We start from the raw sequence: 27,208 nt of genomic DNA on the forward strand, positions 1-27,208 counted from the left end.
TGTAGTCGATTGTAACGTTGCGAGTCTTGCAAATGCCAGACAATGAAATGCTTTGATGTTTCGATCTCACCTTTCTCCATACAAGCCGAAGCTTCTTTTAAGGGGTGAAATCTTCAAAGATTTTGTGAAAATTTCAAAAGAATATATTTCAAGCTCGCCATTAAGACGTCATTTTAGTCAGGAAAAATGTGCCTCCGAATTGACAGCAGAACTTCTAGCAGGATCATCAAGAGTAAAAAAAAGTACGTATTTTAATTAAGACCATAAACAGGGTATTGGACGAAAGGAAAATAAAACAAGTAAAAATTATATTTTTGATAGCTGTTTTTACAAAAATGCAAATTTTGGTCATTATTTCTCGACGCTATTGTTTTTAATTAGTTGTAATTCAAAAATCCTACATTCGAGTCCTTGTAATTTATATTTCAAATTCTCATTAAGATCAGTTGAGTAGTTCGCGAGAACTACAGAGTTTTGAGACAAAACGCGTTTAAAGTTTTAGGTGACTATATAGCGGAAGTCGAGACTGCTGCTTTTTAAGACTGTATCACGAAAATTGGTTACTCGGATCAACTAGAGATCAATAGTAGTTTGCTCAACCTTCCCAATCGATACGAAATCGTACAGAAATAAATAAATACACGCGCATGTAGGAAACTTCAATGAATATTTTTATTTAATTTAATTCTTTTTTTCATATATGCATGTATGTATACTTCAAATTACATTTTAATCGCTATCAATTAAAATTTAGTTTTCTCAAATTTGGTTTTCAATTGCATTTTGTAGATTTACAACTTTAACGTGTTGTTACTGCTTATTTGTATTTGTATTTGTATTTTTGTTTGTGTTTTTGCTTTTTGTTTTTTTTTTTTTTGGTTTTGCTTTTCTCGAGATGAACTATGTAGAATGTTACAGTTACAGCGGCAACAATTACAGTTACTTATGACTTCAACATCTTATTGCACTTTTTCATTTTGTTTTCTTACATCCTGCTTCTTGATGCTTTATGATATATAGTATATTCTAGTTTCATTTAAATATAACAGTAAATATAATTAACTAGTTTATTCATATGCTTATGAATTTATGTTATATTCATTATTTAACAGCTAATTTTTACATTATACAATTTGTTAAGCGTAAGGGCCTAATGTGCTGTATGAAAATGCAAAGTAAAAATGGCGGAAAATATGGGCGTGTTCATACAACGAATGGCGTCCAAAGCGCCAATTGGTGCTAAGGTACTTAAATGAGTTTCTTTAAATCCTAAAATTAAACTAAGAAATATATTTTTGGTTTTGATCTGTTATTTTCTACTTTTATATCATTTTAGCGCTTTTTGAATTTTAAAAATGGAAAAAAAGAAACTTCGCGTGTTGAAAAAATATTACTTTTTGAAGAGAAAAAATGCAGTTGAAGCTAAAACTTGACCTGATTATGAGTTTCCGGACACTACCCCATAAAAATCAACCATCAAGGATTGTTATTCTAAATTAAGACGTTGTTGAATGAGCACCGAAGACGGTGAACGCAAAGGACGCCCAAAAGCGGTTACTAGAAACGAAAGCATCAACATCATCACAAGTTTTGGATGACCATAAATGAAAGTTGTTTGAGATAGCAATCACTCTAAAGATATCAACTGAATGTGCACATCATTCACGAATATTAGGGTAAAGAAAACTCTTTGGAAAGGGGGTGCCGCTGGAGCTCACTCTTGCCCAAAAACAACGACGAGTTGATGATTCGGAGCAGTCTTTGGAGATGTCTAAGCGTAATAAACCCTAGTTTGAAAATGGATGAATCATGACTGCACCATTTCGCTCCGAAGTCCAATCGACAGTCATCCGAGTGGACTGTACACGTTGAGCTCGCTCCAAAGTGTGGAAAAAGGGAACACTTTCTGTATTTTGGGATGCGCAATGAATAATTTTTATAGACTACCTTGAAAAAGGAAGGACCATCAACAGCGACTATTACAAAGCATTATCGCAGCGTTTGAAGGACGAAATCGCCGAAAAACGGCTGCTTTTGATGAAAACAGAAATGCTATTTCATATCAAGACAAAGCTCCGTGTCTCAAGTCAGTGGAAACGATGGCAAAAATCCTTGAATCGGGCTTCGAATTTCTTCCACATCCACCGTATTCTCCAGATCTGCTCCTCAGCGACTATTTCCAGTTCTCAGATCTCAAAAGAATGCTCAGATATGGGGAAAAATTTTCGTCGAATGAAGAGGTGAAGTCTATTTTCCAGCAAAGGACAACTCGTAGTACCAAAATGGTATCGAAAAGTTGGATGGTCTCTATTATCAGTGCCAAAAAAATATGTTTTAGTATAGTAGGTCGAGGACCTTTTAATTAAACGTATTTTTTAATACTATAATTTAATTATAGTCCCATTGCTATCAGACTAAAGGAGTATACTAGCATAGTTTTGAAAAAATGGAAATTCTTTTCTATATTTTATTAGTTTGCGTATTCAAAATATCTTTCAAAAATAATTTTTAAAAATTCAAATTATTTCCTAAGTTAAAGTCGTTTTATTGTCGACGACCAAACTTTAAGGGATCGTCTCAGTGTGAAGTTTTCGAAAAATCGATTTCTTTTTGTTGATAGAATATACTATAATAAACATTCTCTCAAATTTTGAAATCAAAATTCTAAGTATTATGGTCGCTACCGCGTTTCTTGTAGAAAGGCAACAGAGTGGGGAACGCTACAACTCCAATCTTTAAACGCGTTTTTCCCAGAATGGTGTTTTTCAAAATGGTTTTCACCCTCAAAGGAAGAGTTTTGAAGATATCTAGGTCCAATGTGGAGAGAATACTTTTAATCATTCTCTATCGCGCTATGAAGGCTCTTTTTTTTAAATCTTCCTAATTTTTTCTACGAAAAACTGTCGAAAAATAGAGCCCAATTCGATACTTTGTATATTAAAAAACTTTTGTCATATTAATAAAAAAAACTCGTTGTACCGCACTGTATCAAAACTTGTGACAAACAGCGTTTTTACAATAGATTAACTCTGAAAGGAGAGAAGACGACGGTTATAAATAGAAGCAGGACGGAGTGGATATATACATGTTCGCAAAACAACAGGCGAGGGAACAAGCGTTTGAACTCTGGTAAGATCGGTGGATAAGACAGTACAAAGGCAGATAGACTGCTAAAATTATGAAGGATGCAGAGATGTGGTACAGTGGGAGGTGAAACTAATACATAACACACTTCCTTCCTGATTACTAGTATTTTCGAGAATACTTTACAACATGGGATAAACAGAAAGTCCAACGTGTATTTATGGCGACGAACCATGACGAGACGAAGAAAATCAAACATTCTTTGAGCGTCGTCGATGCAAAGAAGCACGAATAACTTTAGAAAACATGCCACGGCAAATAAAGACGAAAAGTTTAGAGGACAAAGTGATGACAGGCAGCAAATTTCATCATTCATTTCAATGTGTACTACAGACTAAAATACAAGTGCTTAGGAGAGCTATTTGTGTTGATTACAGTAACCTAAAATATTCTTGCCTACCAAAATATCGAATTAAAACGAGAACATTTCCGAGCGACTATTTTCTACAACTTTCGACGTACAATAACTCTTCAATTGTGCACAGATGAACTTAAATCAAGTTTTGACAATGAAGCTCCTTGAAGGACCAGTGTTCATCGTTGGTATGGTGAATTCAATAGTAGTCGTAGATCACTCTAGGAGGGATTTCGTGAAGGTCGTCCTAAATCAGTTGTTGCAGAAGCAATTGATGTACGTACAAAATAGTTTAACGGTTCAACGTTTTGCGACAACTGAAGAGGCGGCTGATACGTTCAAAATCCTTGTTTTGGAGATACCTCAATCAGAGTGTCAAAAGTACTTCGACAATTGGTTAAAACGAATGCAAAAATGCCTTTATAGAAAATATTTTGAAAGACAATAAAGCGACTTTCGATTGATAAAATTTCTTTTTATAACGGCTGATCCAAGTAGAGGTACTTTTTTCAATAGCCTCTTTTTTACAGAACACGCGTGAGTCGTGAAAAACTGTCATGTTTTCTTTTTTCAGTATTACTTGACATTTCATTATGGAAAGACTTGCGCCTGAACAGCGTTTACAAATCGTTCAACTTTATTATGAAAATCCATATTCTGTAAAGAATGCGCTTCGCTCAATTTATGGTCAACATAATCGGCCTACTGAGCATACTATTCGCTACACCATCACCCCTCTAGAGACCAAGCATTCTTTATTGGTTAATATTCGACCGAATAGACCACGTCCAGCATACACGAAAACCGTGGTGAGTCGATTCGATGCAATTCATAGCAACTCGGACTGATGTATGGAACGACTTTACACACATATTTTACGTCGAGATGTTAAATTGAAAGCGTATAAAATATAGCTTGTCCAAGAACTAAATACGTTAGACCTTCCCAGAAGCATCGCTTCGCTCTATGGACTCTTGAAAAGTTCCAAAACGATCCGACGTTTTCGAGCCAAATTTTATTTAGCGATGAGGCCCATTCCTGGCTCAATGCTTATTTAAAACAGCGGTTTGGTGTGGTTTGTGGGTTGGTGGAATCATCGGTCCATATTTAATCAAAAATTATGCCGGTCAGAACGTAACTGTTAAAGGATGAACCATCTGAGACGTAAGTGCGGCCAACATTTAAAAGAGATAATCTTCAAAAAATGAATGCTAAAGAATCTTGTTTCGAATGATAATAAACATTCCCAATTAAATTTTAAGTTTCTGTGTTTTTTTTAAGAAAGTAGGGAACTCGAAATGTATCATCTTTTAATTGGGATTGTGTATGATTTTGTGTCTTCTAATTAATTTAAATATTTATTTGAATTGAATTTTGCTGAAAATATTTCAACTGTGTTATCTTAAATTTTGGGAAAAATTATAAATTGTTTTCGCAGTTAAAAGGAGAATTGGCAAATTTATGCAAAACACTTCATATAGTCAAACAGAAAATTTCTCCCTGCATAGTGCTATATTTCGACTTTGTCAGTGATCAAATTAACAATTTTTTGCTTATTGAAAACAACAGTTTTTCTCCAACACGTATTCTAATTGCGCTTATCAACTTTATACTATATATATACATATGCAACAGTGCTAAATATTCTAATACAATATTATATACAATATATAATACGTCTTAACTTAATAGCTAATTTATTTACTGGTGCTCATATACTTAATTTGTTTTATTAAAGTTAATCTAAGGCTAATATACTCGTATGCATTTAAGTCTAGTGAATTTACTTAAAATTTGTTTGAGAACGTGTAAGGCCTTATGAATAAATATAGGAGCAACTACATATGTACATACATGTACTCATATACCTAACCTTCATTACGCGATACTTTGCAGCTTCGAACTTCTGCTTCGAACTGTCACAGCAGTCAATAGTTTTAGCTCGCGACCCTCACTTATGCCTAATAAAATTCATTTTCTAAAGTTTCGTTTCTAACAGTTTACTTACAGTTTTTGTAATAGATTTAGTTTCTTTTTTTAAATGAAATTTTACACAATTCAGAATTTGTTAGTTTTGGATCTAGACTTATAAATAGCTCTTCTTCGCCTTGTGTCAGCTTGTTTTCTTTTTACAAATTTATTCTCCGTTTATATCGTCCCTAATTCACTAATCTCAATTCTTGTAAAGCATTAATAGTATACCAAAGCGTTTATCAGTTTTACTAAAATGTTTCAATTCTCTCTTAGCATAACCTACAGACGTACCTAATTCTTGCACATTCAATACTCATCTATATTTGTATGTATGTACAGTCTTACAGATCTACTTTTTTTATTAAGTTGTCTAAAACTATCTTCATGACGCCAATTATTTGGTATTTAGCTACAATTATGCTACATTATATACTATTGGTGCTTGTACATACATTTCCATGTACTTAGAAGTGTCTAAAATAATTTACTAAGAAATATCTTTTTTTTAATTATCTCAATTAAAATTGAAAATTGACATTATTTAATTTTATAAAGTGTTATTATATAATATGCGATTTGTAATCTGCATAGATAGTTGAAAGAAAACAATAATGTCGTTTAACGAGTTAAAACGAACAGAATACAATGAGTAGACGAGTCAATTAGATGGAACAATTAAGATCTCAATTAACTGGATAGCTGGGCTTCGAGGGAGCTTGGCAGCGCTAGGCTGCTAGCGGTTCTTGTGCTCCTTTTGACCCTAAATAAATCGTAAGAGATCCAGTGAGCCTTCAGTAAAGCTAGCCTCTCCTTAGTTGCGAAGATAGAAGCCATATTTCTATCGGGGTACTTGCTGTAATGTTGCGAATCTTGCCGAAGTCAATTAGATAGAATCATTAAGATGTCAATTAACTTGATAGCTGCGTGAACAAGTAATAGAGTCAGATAGGACAATTAAAATGTCAATTAACTGGATAGTTGGGCTTCAAAGGAGCTTGGCAGCGCTAAACTACCATCGATGCTTGCGCTCTTTTTGGCCTGGCCTTTGATCGTAAGAGATACAGTAAGCCGTTTGTCCTCAGAAAGCTATAACTCTATCGGTGTACACACTGTAAGGGAGCGAACCTTACTGGATGTCAAAAACTACCGTCGTCCGTTTTACAAAGTAAAGATCTCTTCCGTTCTTGAGGTCGCTAACGCTTGGTGGCAGGGAGTGGCAGGAGGGAAGAGGTCCTAGGCCTCATATTAGACTCAATCTTACGGTGGAATATGCACGTGGAATTAAAAAGTGGTTTAAACTGTCCAGAGCCACTACGGCCCTTATGATATGCAGATACCTAGCCGGTAGATCCTGGGGCTGCAATTCAGGTATCATCAGATCACTGTATACCATGATCATAAGACCTATTGTCACTTATGGAGCAGTTGCTTGGGCATCGAAGGCAACGCAGTTCCATGCTCGACCTACGACTGAGAGGTAGTACTATCCAGTTGAACACTGAAGGCTCCAAAAAATATCAGAAGGCATGGGAACAAGCATCGCGGGACCGCATACCAAACTATCCAACTAATGGGATGTTTTCCGATCATGTTTGAAACAGAAGTCTTTGGTGTCTGTCAGTGTACAGGCAACAGGAATGCGCCACGCCAAATTATTACTGGGAGGTTACAACTTGGTAAAGTTTAGAGATATGATCGACCTCCACCGAGACAAATTCCGTTCCCTAGGATCTTTCTACGTGAACAGGGATCACATCACCTCGGTCGAGCCCTGCAAACTCCTGGAATTATTCAGAGTGGCTGACCTTTGTGATCATATATGATATGGGAGAGGGCACAATAGACCATACGTTGCAAAACCCCAATTATGTGCCAGTTGCAGAAGCTGTATGGAAAAAGACGAAATGGAATGAGTTCAACACTTCCTTGTTACTTGTGCCTCATTTGTGAGATCAAGGCTTAAATACTTGGTAGCTCATACTTTTAGATATCAAACCGAGCTGGTGGGAATAGAAATTAAATGCCTAACCAAATTTGTATTTTGGCTATAAGTTGCGTTTCCGATATAGTTGTTTTATATTTAAGAATTTACAAAGGACTACATAGGACTGTCCAAATGCGACCCTGAATCAGAAAACGCACCTGACCTAAACTAATATTACTTTGATTAACATTACTCCTGAGCTTTCCTTACTGAACTGGCGAGGTACAAAAACTATTGTGCTTTCGCAGTGAAACTATTGCCCAAGGCGCCAAACTGAACCAGCTAAACGTAAATAAACCAGACTATAAGCTCCAAAGGTTACATTTAAATAGTCACTTTTGGTGAGTATACCTTCTAGACGTGGATGAAGAAGTGGTTTTGTAGGGACGGAGAATACTGCCTCTATCTAAACCGTGTGTCCACTACGGACAGCAGAGCAGGGGCGATTGTATACTTCAATGATCTCTTTTTTTTTTGTCCGCACAAGTAGCATCTTCCAAGCGGAAGTACTAGGTATACATAGAGAAAGCCTAAGGAGTTCTATTGAATAATTACGGGAGAATACGCAAAGCAACCTTAATCATGGATTGCCAGACGGCTACTATCACTATTAGGTTCACTCCACTTGTCCATATTTTGGGTTCCAGGGCACAGGGACATTTTCGGCAACGTAACTGCAGACGAGTTGACCCAGCTAGGAGCCACTGTGGACGAATTCCAGGCGGAGTCAATACCATGCTCGCTGGAAAAGATCAATAGTGAACTTTATATACATTTTGAACAAATAACCTAAACAAACTGCAAGACAGCAAAGCAGAAATGGCACAAATATGACAGGAATAGAACCAATATCAGACTTACAGCTACTATATTGGGGCACTGGCCCATCATGTGCTAATTACTATAGAAAGAATAACGGTTTCTATCGCTACCTCAATGATTCATGTTAACAAGTCAGTAGAACACATTACATTTGCGATTAGACAGCATGATCCCAAAAGGGTCCGAAATCGACGAAAGGCTTATGTCTATTAGCGCCGTAATTTCGTTAATAGAAAAGTTATATTCAATTCGAATTTGTGGTGTCAGGAAATAAAGCAACGGAAAAGTAAATATCTTAATTGCTACCGATATTATTATAAATACAGTTATATCGGATGTTTTCTACTTACATTCTAGTAACTTACATTATAGTTTGTTTTGTGCTTTGGCTATTATTATTTCACCATTTGTTTGTACAATTTGATAACATGGTTTTTATAATGATTTTTTATTTTTTTTTTAAGAACCTTGTGATTTTCTATAATTTTTTTTTATAAATTTTTATATAAATAAATAAACATTCAAAAATAAACACATATTTTTTATTATAAATAAAGTTTGTATGAAAATAGTCTAACGGTTGTGAAAATAATGTGACGTATTTTGGTTCCTTTTGGTATCTGTTAGAGATTTTAATTATGTTTTTGGGAGAATTATGTAGTTTTCTAGTGGAAAATGTGCTAAGATGATTCTACTACAGTCTCAGAAGCGAATTCGAATTTATGTGCTACTAAAGGTTGTTAACTGTTGAGCAATACCAAAAGCTCCGTCAAGATCGGGAAGGACCTCTACAAACCGTTCGATACCAAACGAGGTTTTAGACAAGGCGACTCCCTTTTGTGCGACTTCTTCAATCTACTCTTGGAGAAAATAATTCGTGTTGCAGAACTAAATAGAGAAGGTGCCATCTTCTATAAGAGTGTAGAGCGGTTGTGGTTGTTAACTTCTTCCAGTGGTACATATATAGGATATTCTTCATAGCTCTTATACTTGTATATGGATGGAGGCAGTAGCGGATCTATGAGTTATTGCTGGAGGACTTTGCCTTCCAAAATATTTTTAATTTTGATGTTAGTTGATAAATTCCTCTGTATAGGAATGAAATTTCTCCAATTGTGGGGTTCTGACAACTAAAACGAGTGGTTTTTGAGACCTAGAACATTGTGGATCCGCCACTGCATGGAGGTGTTACTATTGTGAGAAACATCAACTTCAACTATAGTTCCAAAAACGTGATTAAAAATAAAATTCTCTGCCTAGTGCTGGAGCACACTTTACATAATTTTTTGCCCTTTTGGGCCCTTGGGCCCATGCGAATTCAGACTAAATTTTCGTATGTGTGCACCCAGTTATCGCCTTGTTGTGTTGCGGGCTAACTAAAATATAGACTGTTGCCGTTCCAGAATATATATCTAAGTAGCTGGCCGTTTGAAGAAGTAAGCGCAAGTTGTGGACTTGAAAAGTGGTTCCTTTGTATGGAAGTTGTATTACAAGTTAATTTTTGAGAACTAATATCAGTTTACTAATGTCTACTCTACGCCCGTGAGGATTAGGTGTACACCAGGGACGGATCCATAGGGGGTTTGTCTGTCAAACATGCTCCAAAATCAAAGAATGAGGATTCGGTAATAATAAGAGACTGACGCAATGACAAAGAAGTGCGCGTAGTGTCAAAAATATTGCTGCCGCTAGCGCTTCAATTGAGGAAGACCCAAATCAGTCTCTCACACGTCGTTCTCAAGCGTCTGTGATGTCGTTGTGGTGAGTTTTGCGAACAGATCTTAGCCTACATCTTTACAAGATTAAATTGATGCAAGTACTGAAGCCATTTGACCATCGGAATCGTCGTATGTTCGTTAATTGGGCTGAGTAACAAGCTGAAAATGATCCGCATTTTCATCGAAAAATCATCTTCAACGAGAAGGCTCAATTCTGGCTTAATGCCTTCGTCAACAAGCAAAATATGCGTTATAGGTCAGGCAGCAGCCCACACGTAATCCATGAGTCGTCATTGCATACCGAAAAAATTAGTGTTTGGTGCGGTTTATGGGTTGACGACGTCATTGGGCCGTACTTCTTCCATGCTGATCAAGACCGGCACGTTACTGTGAATGGGAATAACTAACGCTCCCCGAATTGGATGATATGGACTTGGACAATATGTGGTTCAAACAGGACGGTACCATAAGCCACTCTTCTCTACGCTCGTGAGGGTTAGGTGCGTACCAGCAGTGGATCCACGAGGTTTTTAGGTATCAAACAGGTCCACAAATCAGAGTGTGATAATTCGGAATAATAAATGACTGACAAAAAGTTATTATGAATTTCTTTACAACGTTTAAGCCTTAGAGAGCGTATAGGAAATGCTTGCCTGTAGTCGGATGTTTTAACATCTTAACCTCCATGAGCAATATTCTTTTATAGCACCCCCGCGCGAAGAAAATTTTGGATCCGCTACTGGTGAAGGTAAGTGGGTACCGACTTTTGGTTAGGACACCCCAAATTTAGATAGATAAATAAATAATCAACTACAGATCTTACAAAGCAAAAAAATAAATATTTTTCAAAATAAATCAAAATATATTTTTTAAACAAAATTTTCGAGAAAATTATCTAAAGAATTATAATTTTATTACCTAATACATAAATAGGTATTATTGGTAATTAAAAATTATCTACAAACTCAAGAATATATGTATATTCAATATTGTACATTCACAATGCATGTAATACATATTTATAATGAAATAACTTTAGGCTTACCCTAGTACTACAATTGAACGAGTCACATTATTTACAGCTGATCAGCTGATCACTACAAACGAAACTTAAGCTAAGTGATTAGATATACATACATATACTATATATTTTGAAATCGTTGCACGTTTAACGCATTTGCATACGACCACCTGACGTCCGATTCGGCAATATTAAGCGTTTTCCCACTTACGCTACAATTAATAATATTTACATATGTATGTACATGATGTGCGAAACTACTTTGTTGCTATCTCTGCTGCAGTTAACTACGTACGTGCTTCGGTGTGTAAGCTGTGTTCGCCTAACTACTCGTCTTTTGCTTTGGACTCCGCTGCAGTAACGATAGCCGACACTCGTGGCATTGTGACGTCATCGTGATCGTCACGTCGTGTGGACGTTTAGACGTCTTAGCACCGCTCCGATTTCTACTTATATTATATCCATTTATTTTTCTTCGATATCGACGAGCGGAGTCTGCGACCCCACATTAGGTTGTATCATACAATTGTCCCTTGTAAATGTTGCGGTGATTGCATTGGTCCGGATTGTTGTGAATCCTGTTGTGGCACTTGTAGCGGTGAATTGTTGTTACTCGATGTGGGTGATGCGCCCAAATCGGCAGTATTGATGGCCAGTGATGAGCCGCCGCAAAGCGTGGCACCACCTAACGCCGAGGGATTAATACCACCGCCGGGACCACCGGCCACTATGCAGGGTACACCTAGTATGGGTGTTGGTTCTTCGGGTGGTGTGACCTGATATTGAAAGTACAAAGAGTTAGGTGTGGACTATTAAGGCGGTATAATAAATATGATAGTGTGTGTTTATTTTTTGCTTTTATTAGGGTGGTGCTTAAAAAATGGAAAGACGCAGTTTTTTAAGCTCAACTCGCTTGGTTATTTTCATGCATTTAGTTTTGTGAAGTTTGGAAAAAAAATATTGGCAAAAGTTTAGCCCAACATTTAAGTGCCACCCTAATGTTTATACATAAGCACACTGACCTCCAGTCCTATACTGCCGTTGAGTGCAATTTTAATGGGATTCGTGTGATTCGTTGCTTGCATTAGCGTCGTAAAATGGCTAATGCCGATCTCCTCTAACGAGGATTTTCGTCGGCCATGACTAACACCAACACTGGGTAAGCCTTGCCGCAATGATGAGGAACGCCGTAGCAAAATATCATTGTCGATCTGCAAGTGAAAGTAAGCGGAACGAAACCGATTCAAAAACGGGAAATTCACCAATATTTCAAAACAACAACAAAAATAGGGGGTGTCGTTTTTGAGTGAGCGCAAAATACAAAATCACAAAAAATCATTAATAACCACACAAATCGTTCAAAACTCTTCGTATTGCACAAAAATTAATATTTTAAGGTGAATTACGTTCCAAAATGAAATCGAATTAAATTAAAAGTTGCAAATATTTTTTTTTCTTTTTGTTTTTTTTTTGCTTTTATAGCAATATTTTGATGCAGATACAAATGTGATGGTTGGGCGACTCCACTGGCTGCCGCATTCCCCACTGACATCAAGCCATCAACAACCGGCAGTCTTACACATCTGTGCAATCACACATCGGTGACGGTGGTTGTGCTGGTGTTAGTTAGTGATTGATACAAATGTAGCTCACAATCGGTGATCGGTGAACGGTGATGCGGTGTCGATGGTTGCAGTTGTGGTGGTGATGGTGGTTGGTGCCACACTGAGTAGTTGCTTGCGGTTATAAAGTGAGGTTGGTGAATATGGGAATGAGGGTAGTGATGGTTTATAGTATTAGTGGGATGTTAGTAGTAGGGCTTTGAGTTATTTATACTATTTTTGTTTTTTTATTGACTAACTAAAACAATATCCACAAAATAACCATAATATTTTAATGATTCCAATAATTTCGCAAAGATAAAATATTTTATGGTGTAAAGAAAGGTTACAAAAATACACAATGCAATAAATCTTTTGGCTATCCCTACATTTATTTGTGGTCTAAGCCTCAGCAATGTCGGACAGAATGGGAATTCTCTTACTTATTCCGAAAGAGAGGCTGATGGATTCTTATAAGAATATTATCTAATCTATTATCACATTTATAGCATAATTGGTACTGCGGACAGAAAATCTAAAATCTATAATTACACTGTTAGACTCTGTTGGCTAAACTAATTTTTTCATTCTAGAGACTGAATATTACGTAAAGCATAATTTCTCCGTTTTTCGAAGATAGCTTTTTCTATTGATTTGCTGAACTATGTCAATGTGGCAGTATATCACGTACAGCTTATCGTTCCATCGTCTACGATATTCGCTATTGCCAATGTGCAAAAGACCACAAATCTTCCGAAACGCATTTCTCCCGAACACTTCTAAGGTCGACTCATCCGATGATGTAATTGTTCATGCCTCCACACCATACAGCAAAACGGGAATAATGAGTGACTTATAGAGCTTGGTCTTTGTTTGTCGAGAGAGGACTTTACTTTTCAATTGCCAACTCAGTCCGAAGTACCAAGAGTGATTTTGCGTTAAATTTAAGGCTGATATTGTTGGTTGTGTTCATTCTCCTTGTCGGAAACCTTGCTTTGTATCGAATGGTCCTTCCTGATCATGACGGAGCTTTTGGTGTTGCTCAACGTCCATTCAGAGCTTCACAATTAGCTTTGCGGAGATACCAAGTTCGGACAAAGCGGCACAGAGGCAGTTCCTTATCCTGCTGTCAAAGGCGACTTTAAAACCGACGAAGAGGTGGTGTGTGACGATCTTCCTTTCACGTGTTTTTGCAAGATTTGGCGCATGGTGAAAATCTGGTCGATTATAAATTTTCCAGGTCTAAAGCCATACTGATAAGGTAATTGGCGTAGGTTATGAGGTCCTCCTTTTTGTTGATTGTGCAGACCACACTTAGGTCCCAATCGTCGGGCATGCTTTCATCCGACCATATCTTGCAAAGAAACTAATGCATGCATTTTGTCAGTTCTTCGTCGCCGTATTTGAATAGCTCGGCTGGTAATCCATCGGCTCCTGTCGCTTTTTTGTTCTTGAGACGGGTAATTGCAATGCAAAACTCATCATAGTCGGGCAATAGAACATCTATTCCATCGCTATCGAGGGGGATTGGATCGTCATCGCCAGATCATTGCCGTTCAGCAGGCAGAAAAAGTGTTCCCTCAATAACTTCAGTATGGTCTGAACATCAGCCACTAGATCGCCATTTTGGGTCTTAGAAGAGTATGCTTCGGTCTTGAAACCTTCCGTTAGTCGCCGCATATTTTCGTAGAATTTATGGGGTTTTTTGGGGTCTTTTTTTTGTCTGTAAATGCGTCTCGCTTTTCTCTTAAACTTTTGGTGTCACGCCGCTCGTGTTGTGGTCGATCGAAACGTTGCGATGTAAACTCTATTCTTTATCTCTTCTGATATTTTGCTAGAATCGATTACTAATATTCAATCCAACATTTTTGGGACAAGTTTCATGACATATGGTACAAGGTTTCAGAGTAATTTTTTAAATTTAGAGAAACCTTTACTTACGTATCAATCTCAAGAAAAAAATTGGTTTGGTCCAATGATCGTGATAGTATTGAAACTTGGTGTGAAGAATGACATACAAGGGGTCTAGTGATGGTTTGAATACGGTTAAAGGTAGAAAGGTCTGAATATCGGTTTACCGGTTCTAGACAATCTCATATATCTAATATCATAATAAAGAGGAAAATGGAAAATCCATTCCTATGTTCCTATTATTCCACAGCTTCCTACAGCTTCCGAAAAATAAATAATTAAACACAGCTATAAATCTGATTATGCTTTTTTCGTCTTGAAACAACCCATTTCAGAACAAATGTCAAGCCCCCCTCAACTATAAAACGACTATCAAACATTAAATATTAATAAATAACAAAAAACTGTGAAAACATTAAATTGTTCTTGCTGTACATGGTGAGGAAAGAGGATGGTGAACAGTTAAAAGTGAAAAATACGAAAGGTTAAGTGTTAAACGAATATAATGAAAACACAACACAAGATACGTGATACGTGACACGAGAGATACGTAAGACCAACGACAGAGAGAGAGAACATAACAAATAACGGAAGTAGAAAACGAAAAGCAAAATAGTGTGTTTAACGCCAATGGATAAATGGATAAATAGTAGCCAACCCGCAATGAATTGCTCCGGCCGCGCTGTGTGCCAACAACCGTCGGACTGTCGGGTAGAGAAAGAGAATTGGATTTAATTTGTTGTATGGGCGGCGAGCAGCGTGGCGAACCATACCCGGCCAACGTCTGTACGCTTTGCATTTGCATCGGATTCAATCCAGCTATGCCGGAGCCACGACGCGAACCCGCACCGGCCGCGGCACTAACGGTTGGACCGCATGCGGCACCCAAATTGATGTTCGAACAGAAGGATATGTTTGATTTGCGGCGTGAATTGTGACGTTCGAAGGTCTTTTGCGCTGAAAACGGCGACGGACGCACCAAGTAGCTGTAAAAAGAAATATTTTAATATTTTTGAAGAGACTTACATATACTATATGACAAAAAGATGTCTGCGTTTGGTGCAACTCACATGACATCGCCCTCCTCCAACTTCAGATCACAGCTCGGATTGATTATCACATACGATAGATGATTGCGCTTCTCGCTCACGTCGTCATAGTCGATTGTTGGCAGATTCAGCGACTCCATGCGACTGCGCACCAGATTCGCGATTTCGGCGCGTTCGATTTGTTGCGCATGATTGTTGCGCGCCTCATCGGCCAAATTTATCGAGTACTGAAAAAACATAGAAGACTGCTTTACGATTAGTCGACTTAGTTCGGTTTTATCAGATGGCAACACTACGTTTGTACGAGTATTAGTAGGTGTGTGCTCCAGCTACGGACGTTATATATATAGACATTCGGATGCAAATACGAGACAAGAAGCGCTACAGAGCTTAGTAAATACATATGCAGTTCGTTGTTGTTGTTTATAAAGTGAGTAACTAAGGCATCGCATTGTGAGTTGCTGTGGAGTATTTAGTAAAAATGCAGAGAATTTTCTACGGAATAGCGCTCGAAAGAATAAATCTAGTAATTCGGTTTGACAGTACGTGGCATTGCAGAGATTTGAATTTCGAGCATTTTCTAAGTAACTTTTAAATTCTAGTTGCATAAATCGAGCAATAATTCTATTTTATATATATTATGCATATTTTTGGAGAGTTTTGTTTATATACACAGTGCTTTAGCCTATTAGATATAACTATCTAGTCTAGTTGCAATTCAAAGCGTTGGAACTCATACAGAATATGTTTTATTTTTAGTTTTTATATTGTTTTATAATATTTTAGAGGCATATTATATTGTTCAAAAAATAGTCAATACCTACCTTTTTATATTAAATAATAATTTTTTTTACACTTATTGTAAAAGTAAAAGAGCTTAGTGGTATGTGTTTGATTACCAACAATTTTCCAGTTTTTAGACAGTTGCGTTATTTAATGTCAACCTTTGAAACCTGAGAAGTTCCACTTTGGACTTAAAAAGTACCGTGTCGTTTCAGTTATATTAACGGTTGATCCAAGTAGAGGTATTTATTTCAACAGCCTTTTTTGTGACAGATCCCACGTGAGTCCTGTCCAGCTTTCATGTTATTTTTGTTAAGTATTGTTTCGCATTTCATCATGGAAAGACTTACGACTGAACAACGTTTACATATCGTTCAACTTGGTTACGTAAATTACGTTCTGTAAACACATTATTTCGCGCGTTTTGCTCAACTTATTTTCAATATAATCGGTCTACTGAGCGTACTATTCGCAAGATCATAACCCATCTTGAGACCCAGCATACAACATTGGATAAAATTCAACCGAATAGACCACGTGTAGCATTCAATAAAGAAAATATAGCAGCCGTAGCTGAAAGCATACACGAAGACCGTGGATAGTCAATTCGGCGGCATTCGCAGCGCACTCGGACTGATATATGGAACGACTGGCACATTTTACGTTGAAATTAAAAGGGTACAAAACTGCTTGTTCAGGAACTGAAGCCGCTCGACATTCCCCAGCGACAACGCTTCGCTCTATGGGTTCTTGAAAAGTTCCGTCATTTTCGAGACATATTTTGTTCAGCTATGAGGCCCATTTCTGGCTCAACGGATATGTATATATGTATAATCAAAATTGCCGCATTTGGGGCAATGAACAACTTGAAAGGATTCAAGAGCTGCCTTTTCATCTAGAAAAAACAATGGTTTGGTGTGGTTTGTGGGCCGGTGGAATCATCGGGCACTTTGTGGAAGATGTTGCAGAAGGATGTCGGTTTGCGGGCTTACAAAATTCAACTCGTGCAAGAATTGTGCCAAACGACCAACCAAAGCCGTTACACGTTCGGTGAATGGGTCCAAAACGAGATGGTTACCGATCCCAATTTTCACAAGAAAATTGTGTTCAGCGATAAAGCTCACTTAGTTGAATGGGTACGCTATTAAATAAAACTGCCGCATTTGGAGTGATGATAATCTATTCTTTTGAAGGAGTTACGTCCTCAAAAAGTCTGTGTTTGGTGTGATCTGTGGGTAGAGGGAATCATTGGTTCATACTTCTAACAGTGACCTTAGTTTCCAACAAGATGGCGCGGCAATCAATAGATCCAGTGAGACAATCAATTTATTGACGCCTTTGAAGAGAATATTCGACTTGTTGTTGCTGAAATACGGCTCCAATGGCTGCGAAATGTGGTCAAAATTGAAAATTTTGTCTATATTCGACCAGCCGCGACGGTTCCTTGCCCAAAATGTAACGGTAAACCTTTTGTTTATAATAAATCTAAATTCTTAGCAATAACCTTAAATTATATGCGTTTTATTGCTTCACGAAAACCACATTAAAAAAAATACCCTTTACTGAAGAAACATAAAACAGTCGTTGACGACTTTGAGATCACAAAAACTTTGCTTTACGCGAGTTATCCGTGGCATAAAGTCAAAGGCAGTTCTTGACTCAGGATAGGTAGGATACATATAGCTGTAGATGACAGCAATTATCAGAAAAATTGACATCGGCGTGACTCATTCTTTTCTTCGGATGTGCAGTAGTATCGATTTTAGATTTTATAAAATAATATTATATCTCATTTAAGTTAGTGGAGTGGACATTTTTGTCAAAAATATCGCCAAAGCAAAAATTCGCACCCGAAGAAGTTCTTTACGATCTTTGAAAGCTCTATTGATTTCTCTGTTTCTACTTAGAGGCTGGTCAAACTTATTGTTAGGTTAGAAGGCTGATAAAAGATGGCACGTGGACTACTATATGTAGTCCTTTGTGAGGCCATAGAAAGGAAAAACTCATGTCTTCGAACTTATAAATTAGTAAACCGCTTAGTAGTCAATGCAAATAGTATATTTGCACAGGCGTTTAATTTCCATTCCCGCCAGCTCGGTGGGTTATCTGAAGGCATGCGCACCCAAGTGTTTAAGTCTTGAACTCCCAAATGCGGGACAGTCTAGAAGGAAGTGTTGAGTTGTGTCCACCGCATCTTCTCCCACACATCTTTTTTAGATGGCTACTGGTAAGATGCCCACTGTTGCTGCGTGGACGCTAATAGGGCAATGGCCTGTTAAAAGCCTCGAAAGTAGGGAGAGACAAGCCTTACGGAGGGCAATGAGATCATTAGATCTCTTGCGATCGATCGCGATGCTTTCGCGACAGTGCATGTACCGATGGTGGTCCAGCGGTGGCCAAGCCAAGCTTTCGCGAAGGTTAGGTCAGGTAAAAGGGCTGATCCTTCGGCATGGTGGGTTTACACTTAGACTACTATGTACCGTGGTTTGTGTAGACAAACGAATAAACTCCTTTAGTTGGATGTCAGCTATGGACAAAAAAGACCAGAATCTTTCACTTCTCTGCTTAGGTTTGAGATTCGATTTTATATTTGCCTTGATCTGGCGACATTCCAGGAGGAAGATTCGAACCGTTGCGCTACCAGATGAAATTCACTTAGATGGGTGAAAACGGATCATTGCGACTTTGTTTTGTTTTGGAGAATGTACTATGGATCTTAGTTTAAAGTTAAACTTACGAAGCCGCCATATTGCGGTTAGCAATTTGATGCTTTTCAGAAAATAAAATTTAATGAAAATGTTGGTAAATAGAAATAACTTCGTGAAGGTAAACTATGAAGTTTTTGATCATGACGACTCATACTCAGTATTGTATAAATATAAGGGTGAAAATGTTTTCAAAATTTCAACTGATGAAGATATTTTGTTATTTTTTCATCTTCTGAACCAGTTTTTACTACAACAAAATAAAATGTAAAATATAAAAATGCATTTTTCGTTTTCTCCATAAAAACTTATAGCTTACAGTCTAACACTTAAACACACACAAAAACGAGTAAATACCTGCAGGCATACATCTAGGCGTTCAGGGCGCTTGGCATAATGTGCAATTTACACAATTCTGTGATCGGGATTTTTTTTTTGCTAATCGTGTTTTAATTATACGTTTTGTACTTACTGATGAACCCTTCCGTTCCGAACAGCCACCCAGACAGGTGGTCGACTTGTGTTGTGATGGATGGCTTTGATGATGATGACCAGAGGCCGATGGCGGTCGGTAGGTAACGCCACGAAGGACTTCGCTGCTGTCCTTCGTCGAATCGGGTGTACCCGCTTCTTCGTCGTACTGTACCGGTACCGTTCACGTGGGCGATTGGTCGTTTTGTCGGTTTGGGCGATTTGTAGTAGTTACACATGAGCGTGTGTTTTATTTTATTGTGGAAATGTGGTTTTTTTGTAGCAGTAATGCAAATGTTAGATACAAAATGAATTTTTAATTGAGTTTCAATTCCATTCTTTCATAAAATATGTAGTTCGTGTTGTTAATAAAACAAATGTGCTTTATTATTAAAATTAAAAAAAAAATAAGTAAATAGAGTATCGTTTTTGTTGTAAATATGCATACCATATACATATGCACACACACACATAGGTACAAAATAAAGTAGACATGCATAGCGGATTTTTAAGGGGATATTTTTTGGATTATTTTTGAATAGTTTTGGGGAACATTGTTGAAAGTAATAAGAATATTTTTTGTATTAGATTATTACTTAGAAAAGGTAGTAAAAATACATTAAGATATACAAAAAGTTATGTTTCGGTTTTATGACGTCGGGAATTTGGAAAACAGGCTTTCAGTTTTAACTAAAATTTTTCTTTTAAAACAGTTTTTAGTTTTTATGACAGCTATGCCATAGTTGTCCTATATTATTTGTTCCGCCAGAAGAGCAGTGTCTTAAAAATTTAAGGACATATCCAAATTTTCAGATCGCTATTTTGAAGGCTTTGGTCTTAACGGGTGATCCTAGTAGATATACTTTTGTAAATAGTTGAAGCTGAGAATATACACCAAGACCGTGAAGAGTTCATTCGGAACAACTTAGCGAATTTTACGTCCAGATCTGAAACTGAAAGCGTATAAAATAAAAACGTTTTCCATACAATGATTTTAGTTTGATCTGCAAGATTTGCTCTATGGGCTCTGGAAAAGTTCCAAGAAGATCCGACGTTTTCGATCCAAAAATTTGTTCAGCGATGAGGCCCATTTTTCGCTCAATAGGTATGTGAACAAGCAAAATTGCCGCATTTGGGACGAAGAGCAATCTGAAGAGATTCAAAGGCAGTCATTTCATTCAGAAAACATAACGACTTAGTGTGGTTTTTGGGTCGGTGGAATCATCGGTTCATATTTTTTCAAAAATGATGCTGGTGAGAAGCACCATTATAGCCGACTATAGCATTTTCGGCGACTTTTGGTTTCAACAAGACGGCGCCACTTCCCACACATCGCATCAAATCAATGGATTTATTGAGAGAAAACTTCGGTGAGCAGATAATTTCACGTTTTTGGTCGGTCGATTGATCACAAAGATCGTGTGATGCTACGTCGTTAGACTTTTTCCTGTTGGGATTTGTAAAGTCTAAAGTCATCGTGGACAATCCCGCTTCGAATCAGGTCTTGGAACAAAACATCACGCGTGTCATACGCCAGTTACCAGTCGAATTGCTCGAATGAGTGATCGAAAATAGGGCTCAACGAATAGACCATCTGAGACGTTTCCGCGAACAACATTTGAAAGAGAAAAACTTCCAAAAATAAATGCCAAAGAATGTTCTTTCGCAGTTTTAGTTTAAAAAAAAGATCTCCGACGTTTCTTTTGGATGTTGCAAACGTCGTGGCAATCTTAATATGCCCTGTTCGGAGTATGATAAACATAGATATACCATATATATATGATAAGTATGACATGGTAAGTATGACATTTGAGGGATACGAACACGGAATTGAAACAGAGCAGAGTAAAATATTGGTGGTCAAACGAAACTGCCATTGAATATTCTATAGAAATTTTGGAGGAAAAAATAAGGAAACAGCGGTTAGAATTAAAAATTCAGTGGAAGAGAAACGGATAGTAATGAAATGGAGAGGCTAGTATGAAAAAGGAATGACACAGTAAGGAGGAATGACACAATAAGGACAGAAAGGGAATGGGTCTAAAATCGTGCGACAACGGAGAGACCTGATATAGAACGCCACATATGTACAATAATATTGCCAAATTGAACAAATGAAAGAAGAGGAAAATAAATGGAAAGAGTAATAGGGAAGAACAGAGTTTGTAAACTGATTTTACAAAAATGCAGAAAAAGAAGAAAGATGATTATAATGGGATGAAAAGTGAAATGACATAAGGTAGGAGATTGTAATGCGGAACAATCAAGTGGAATCGGGTGGAATGGAAGCATATGATGAGACGTACTGTATATGAATGATCGACATAAAGTGGAATATAGAATGTGATACGATGTTATACACAAAAAAATTTATTATTGTATTCTTTGTTTCGAGTTTGTTTCATAGAACAATAAACCTTTGGTAATGATTGATTTGAATTATATATTCTATATTGAATGTATGCGGTGTGGAATGTTTGTTGAATCGTCTGATGAATCACTATGTATGTATGTATGTTCAACTAAGTAACTTTCTTCTACCAGGCAACGTCTAATTTAAATAATATCTACATTGTATTACAGTAAGGACATTCTTTGTTTTTGAGTTTGATCTAAAAAGCAATTCTAACTACGCCAATTTATAAATTATATTTTAAAAATAAAAAGTAAGAAGTTATTTTTTGAATATATGTTAAAAATATTTAATTTTTTAAATTGTGGTTGGTGTAAGAGAAAACAAATTATTTAAAAAAACTTGAAAGTATTTATAAATAAAAAAAAATATATACACGATGGTACTTTTATAGAAAAATTTTAAAAATATTAGAATTTTTACTTGAATTTCGAAAATAACATAAAATTAATTAAAAAAAAAATGCTTAAAAAATTGTAAAAAATTTTATTAAAAAAAATTTAAAAAAAAAAATTTAAACAAAAATTTAAAAATATTTTAAATAATTAATTTTCAAAAAAGAAATTAATGAAAATCATATAAGCAAGTGAAACATGCTGCGGTTGGCCATGCAATTAAAACGGTACTAAATATTTGGTGCATGCAAAGTTTTTCTATTTTATTATTATTTTTTTTTAATTTTCTCTCCAACAATTCGTTAACTCCATATTGAACACAACTAATTAACAGAAGCGTAAATATTGTTGTTTTATTTGTTGTAAATATAACTTTAAATTATTTACAAAATACGCAATGGCATTTGTTAAAACAAAGAAAGAGAGAGAAAGAGAGACTCACTGCGTGCGTGTGCGCAAGTTTCGGGTCAAGTCCAATATACATTTTTACTTAAAGAATTTGTTTTAAATATTTTCAAATCCTTGCTCGCTTTATAAGCTGATGTGATAATCAACTTTTTTTTGTTTTTTTTTTATTTTTAAAATTTTTTATATTTTTTTTGAATATTTTTAAATGTTTTGTTTAACTTTTATATTAAATATTTTTTGTAATTTTTTTATTAATAATATGTAAGCCACTAATTCATATTTTTTATTTAAAGAAAAAAAACAAATCATAAACATTTGTTTTCCTATCACCGTTATTCCTTGCTTGTGTTGTTTTATGTGTTGCGAATGGTATTCGGCAAGTTTAAGGCGAGATGCAATATAAATATGTATGTCCATATATTACATATGTATGTAAAGTCATTCGTACATATGTACATATGTATTTATGTACAAAAATAGTAAGTAGAAATAGTTTATGTGTGTGTAAGAAACGCCAGAAGCGTGCTTTTAGAATGCTGCGCAAAATTTTGCAAATCAAATATAAGTTTTGAAAAATAATTTCGAACAGTTGTGAAAACAATTGTTAAAATAAATTTAAATTTTAGAAAAATATATTGCAGAATTTTGAAATAAAAGATTTTGAATTAAAAAATTTTAAAACAAAATTCGAATACCGACAAGAAATTTTCCAGTTGTGGATTGAAGAATTGAAAATTTAAAAATATATTACAGACTTTCAAAATCATGGATTCTAATTAAAAAAATTCTGAAAAATTATTCGAATTTCGAAAAAAAACTCAACCAGTTGTGGGAAATATTGCCGATAACAACTTCCAAAATAAAAAGTTTAAATTATGAATATATAAATTTTCGAAATAAAAAGATTCGAATTTCGAAAAAAAGTTTAACCCGTCATATTCAAAATTATTAATCAGGAATTGGAAATTAAAAGGAAAATTAAGAATTTATTATAAAATTTGATATAAAAAACTTTAATTAATAATAAATTTCGAACTTCGAAAAAAATCAACCAGTTGTGGCAGAAATTGTAAAGCAAATTTGAAACATAGAAATAAAATTAAAAATATACTATGGAATTTTAAAATAAAAATTGTAAGTCAATAATATTCCAAAAAAAAAAAAAATCGAAATTCGAAAACAAATTTAACCCGCTGTGGGAAAAATTATTAATTAAAAAATTGCAAAATTGAAGAAAATTATGAACGTATTATGAACGAATTTTGGAATAAAAATTTCGAATAATAATATTTCGAAAAAATGTTAAACTTCGAAAAAAATTCAACTAGTTTTCGGCAAACTTGTTAAAAAATAAAATAAAATTTACAAGATAATTAAAGGTATATTAAAGCATTTCGAAATAAAAATGACGTTTATTCAATAAAATTTCGAATTTTAGAAAAAAATTCATCGGTTTAGGTCAATATTCCATTTTGTTGGACCAAAATTAAAATTTCCAAATAAAAAAATTTTGAAAAAAAAGTTCGAACGCGAAAAAAACAGATGCGGACAAAATTTTTCGAAAATTGTAAAATTTAGATAAAATTTAGAAAAAAATCAAATTACAAATTTTGAAATAAAAATTTTTAGTTATGAAAAAAAATCGAACTTCGAACTAAATTAAACCAGCTTAAAAAATAAATTTAAATTTAAATTATTAGTTAATAAAATTTCGAAAAATTTCGAACATTGTAGATGATATTCAACTACTTTTGGGCTAAATTGTTAAAGAAAAATGAAAATTTAAGGGAAAATTTAAAATATGTATATATATAGCGTTTTGTAGCAAATATTTTTAGTTAGTAAAATTTCGAAAAAAATTCGAATTTCGATAAAAATTCAACCACTTGTGCGTAAAATAATAACAAAAAACTGCACAAAATTTAAAATGTATTACAGAATTTTGAAATAAAAATTTCTACCTAGCAATACTTCGAAAAAGTTTCGCACTTCGAAAAAAAAAATGTATATAAGTCAATTTAAAAAAAATTATAAACTAAAATTTGGAGAGAATTTAAAAAAATATTACTTTATTTAAAAATACGAATTTTTAATTATTAAGATTACACAAAAATTTCGATATCAAAAAAGATGTTCAAGAAAATAACAAAAGTGGAAATCTTGGAGAAAATTAAAAATACATATATTACAGAATTTTGATATAAAAATTTACAATTAATAAAAAGTTTCTAAAAAAAAAATTATATAAGTCTAAAAAAAAATTTAAAATTTGGAGAAAATTTAAAAATATTACTTTATTTAAATACACGAATTTTTAATTATTAAGATTACACAAAAATTTCGAAATAAAATTAACCACTTGTAAGCAATATTGTTAAAGCAATTAAAATTTAGGAGCAAAATAAAAAAATATTACTTTGGTTTCAAACAATTTAATTAGTAAAATTTTGGAAAAACTCGAATTTCGAAAAAGTTCGATCGCCTGGTGCCAAAACTAAAGAAAAAGATTAAAATCTTGAAGAAAATTGAAAATATATTTCAGAATTTTGATACAAAAATTTTCAATTAATAAAATTTTCGAAAAAATTCAAAATACGAAAAAAAAATTATAAAGTTGTGTTTAGAATTTCGAAAAAAAAATATCCAATTGTAAGCAAAATTGTTTAAAAAAAACTGAAAATTTTGGTATAAATTTATTATAAAATTTTATTCAAATTTTTAGCTAATAAAATATCGAAGAAAAATCGAGTTTCGAAAAATTTAATCAGTTGTGGACAAAATTGTTTAGAAAAAATTATAATTTAATAGAAATTTAAAAAACTTAGAGATTTTCGAAACCAAAATGTTTAATTAGTAAAACGTTAAAAACAAATTTTCGAATTACAAAAGAAATATCAACAACTTTGAAATTAAAAAATGTAATTTATATTATTAACTCATAATTATGAAATAAAAAAACATAATAACTGTTACATCACAACAGTTTCGGTTGCTAGATTTTTTTTCAAAAAAGCATTTGAGATATTTCTTTTTAAATATATGTTTACATTTCTTATAGAAAAATGCAGTCTTGTATATACATATGTATGTTAATATATATTTTCGATAAAAGTCAGCTAATTGTTATTCATATATGGTATATATATATATATAAATATATTTATCAAACCATACCGCTAAATATAAAAATCTCAAAGTCTCATACAAAAACTTTATAAATATTTCCAAGTAATTGAAAGTTTTCAAAAATATGTAATGGAAAGTAGTTAAAAGTGGCGATTTAGTAAAGTCAGGAAAAGTTTGTAAGTTTGGCTAAAGTCACAAGGATCATTGAGCTAGCGCAGCACAGTGGAGTTATTTTGTTTAATTTTTTTTTTCGAAAATATGTTACAGCCATATGAATATGTATGTATATAAACTACGAGAAAATACAAGCAAAAAGTATTTTAGTTGGCGTTTTTGCTGGCTTTGCTTCGTGTTACATTAAATGCTTTTTGGAGTTTTGGTAGAATTAAAAAAATTATTCAAATCAATCAAATAGTATGGAAAAGAAACTATTTAAACTATTTTGAAATATTTTTAAAAAATGTAAAAAATATATTTAGTAAAACTAAGGCAAAATGCAATTAAGAAATAATTTTTGTTAGTGTGCAGGTTTTTGTTTCCTATTGCTAGTATTTGTTTCTTTTGGATTCGAGGTATTACGCAGCTAACTAATAACTAATAGTTTACTCCTAAAGCACTTCATTATTCGGGCAAGCCATATTACTAACTTGAAAAAGATTTCAACATATGTTTTTCACATTGTGGAGGGAGCGAGAGAGAGAGAAAGTAGTATGACAAGAGCAATATAACGCTAGGTAGTCACTTCACTGGATCTCTCTTTATTCCACGCGCCAGTAGAGTGTTTGGACTTTGTCTTAGCTTTTGAATCTACTTAGCTACTATCAGGGTGTTAAATGTGTTGGAGTTCTACTTTTTTAAGCATGAATACACAGTTGGATAAGAACTTATTTTAATTAAGTATCCGCAGTACAATAAATTTTTTTTAAGTAGGATCTCCTCTTGCAACAAAAAATAAGGAAGGTCTCAGGGAACTGGGATAGGGGCAGTGTTCCCGAGGGTATACCCGTTCCTGTCTATTTCGGAACCGGCCACCCGCCCACCTGCACACGATGCGCTGGTAAAAACCAACATATGGAGATTAACTTGAGAAATAAAAATAATGACAAAAACAGCAGCAACATTTTTGGGATCGTAGGAAGCAGCAGCACTGGAAGCTTGAGCGATGATGATAATAAAGTGCTAAACTCTTCCCAAAAGGCGACGATTGTGGAAACATACGCTTTAAGAGGGCTCCAAAACTAGGTAGGCCCTCGATAAAAAATTGTAGTGTTGACAAACCTTTGAGAGCGAGATCATTACCACCAGCATTGGGCGGCACTACTTCTCTA

General features: G+C 34.7%; 1 protein-coding gene across 15 annotated transcripts in view; it reads right to left on the bottom strand.

Moving 5' to 3' along the window:
• Positions 1 to 650: 650 nt before the first annotated feature.
• The window catches only part of LOC126755999 (potassium channel subfamily T member 2), a 294,777-nt gene continuing 268,219 nt past the window's right edge, over positions 651 to 27,208 (bottom strand). For 3 of the 15 annotated variants that reach the window (XM_050468772.1, XM_050468767.1, XM_050468782.1), the window contains 5 exons: positions 19,540 to 19,707; positions 15,601 to 15,824; positions 15,189 to 15,516; positions 12,041 to 12,229; positions 651 to 11,827 (listed from right to left, as the gene is read on the bottom strand). In XM_050468772.1, the coding sequence (XP_050324729.1) occupies positions 11,537 to 11,827; positions 12,041 to 12,229; positions 15,189 to 15,516; positions 15,601 to 15,824; positions 19,540 to 19,707 (1,200 nt within the window). In that variant the 3' untranslated portion in view covers positions 651 to 11,536. The remainder of the gene's footprint in view (positions 11,828 to 12,040; positions 12,230 to 15,188; positions 15,517 to 15,600; positions 15,825 to 19,539; positions 19,708 to 27,208) is intronic. The other 12 variants (XM_050468774.1, XM_050468768.1, XM_050468778.1 and 9 more) reach the window with 9 other exon arrangements.

The sequence above is a fragment of the Bactrocera neohumeralis genome, chromosome 4 (genome assembly GCF_024586455.1).
Source record: "Bactrocera neohumeralis isolate Rockhampton chromosome 4, APGP_CSIRO_Bneo_wtdbg2-racon-allhic-juicebox.fasta_v2, whole genome shotgun sequence".
Taxonomy (NCBI): domain Eukaryota; kingdom Metazoa; phylum Arthropoda; class Insecta; order Diptera; family Tephritidae; genus Bactrocera; species Bactrocera neohumeralis.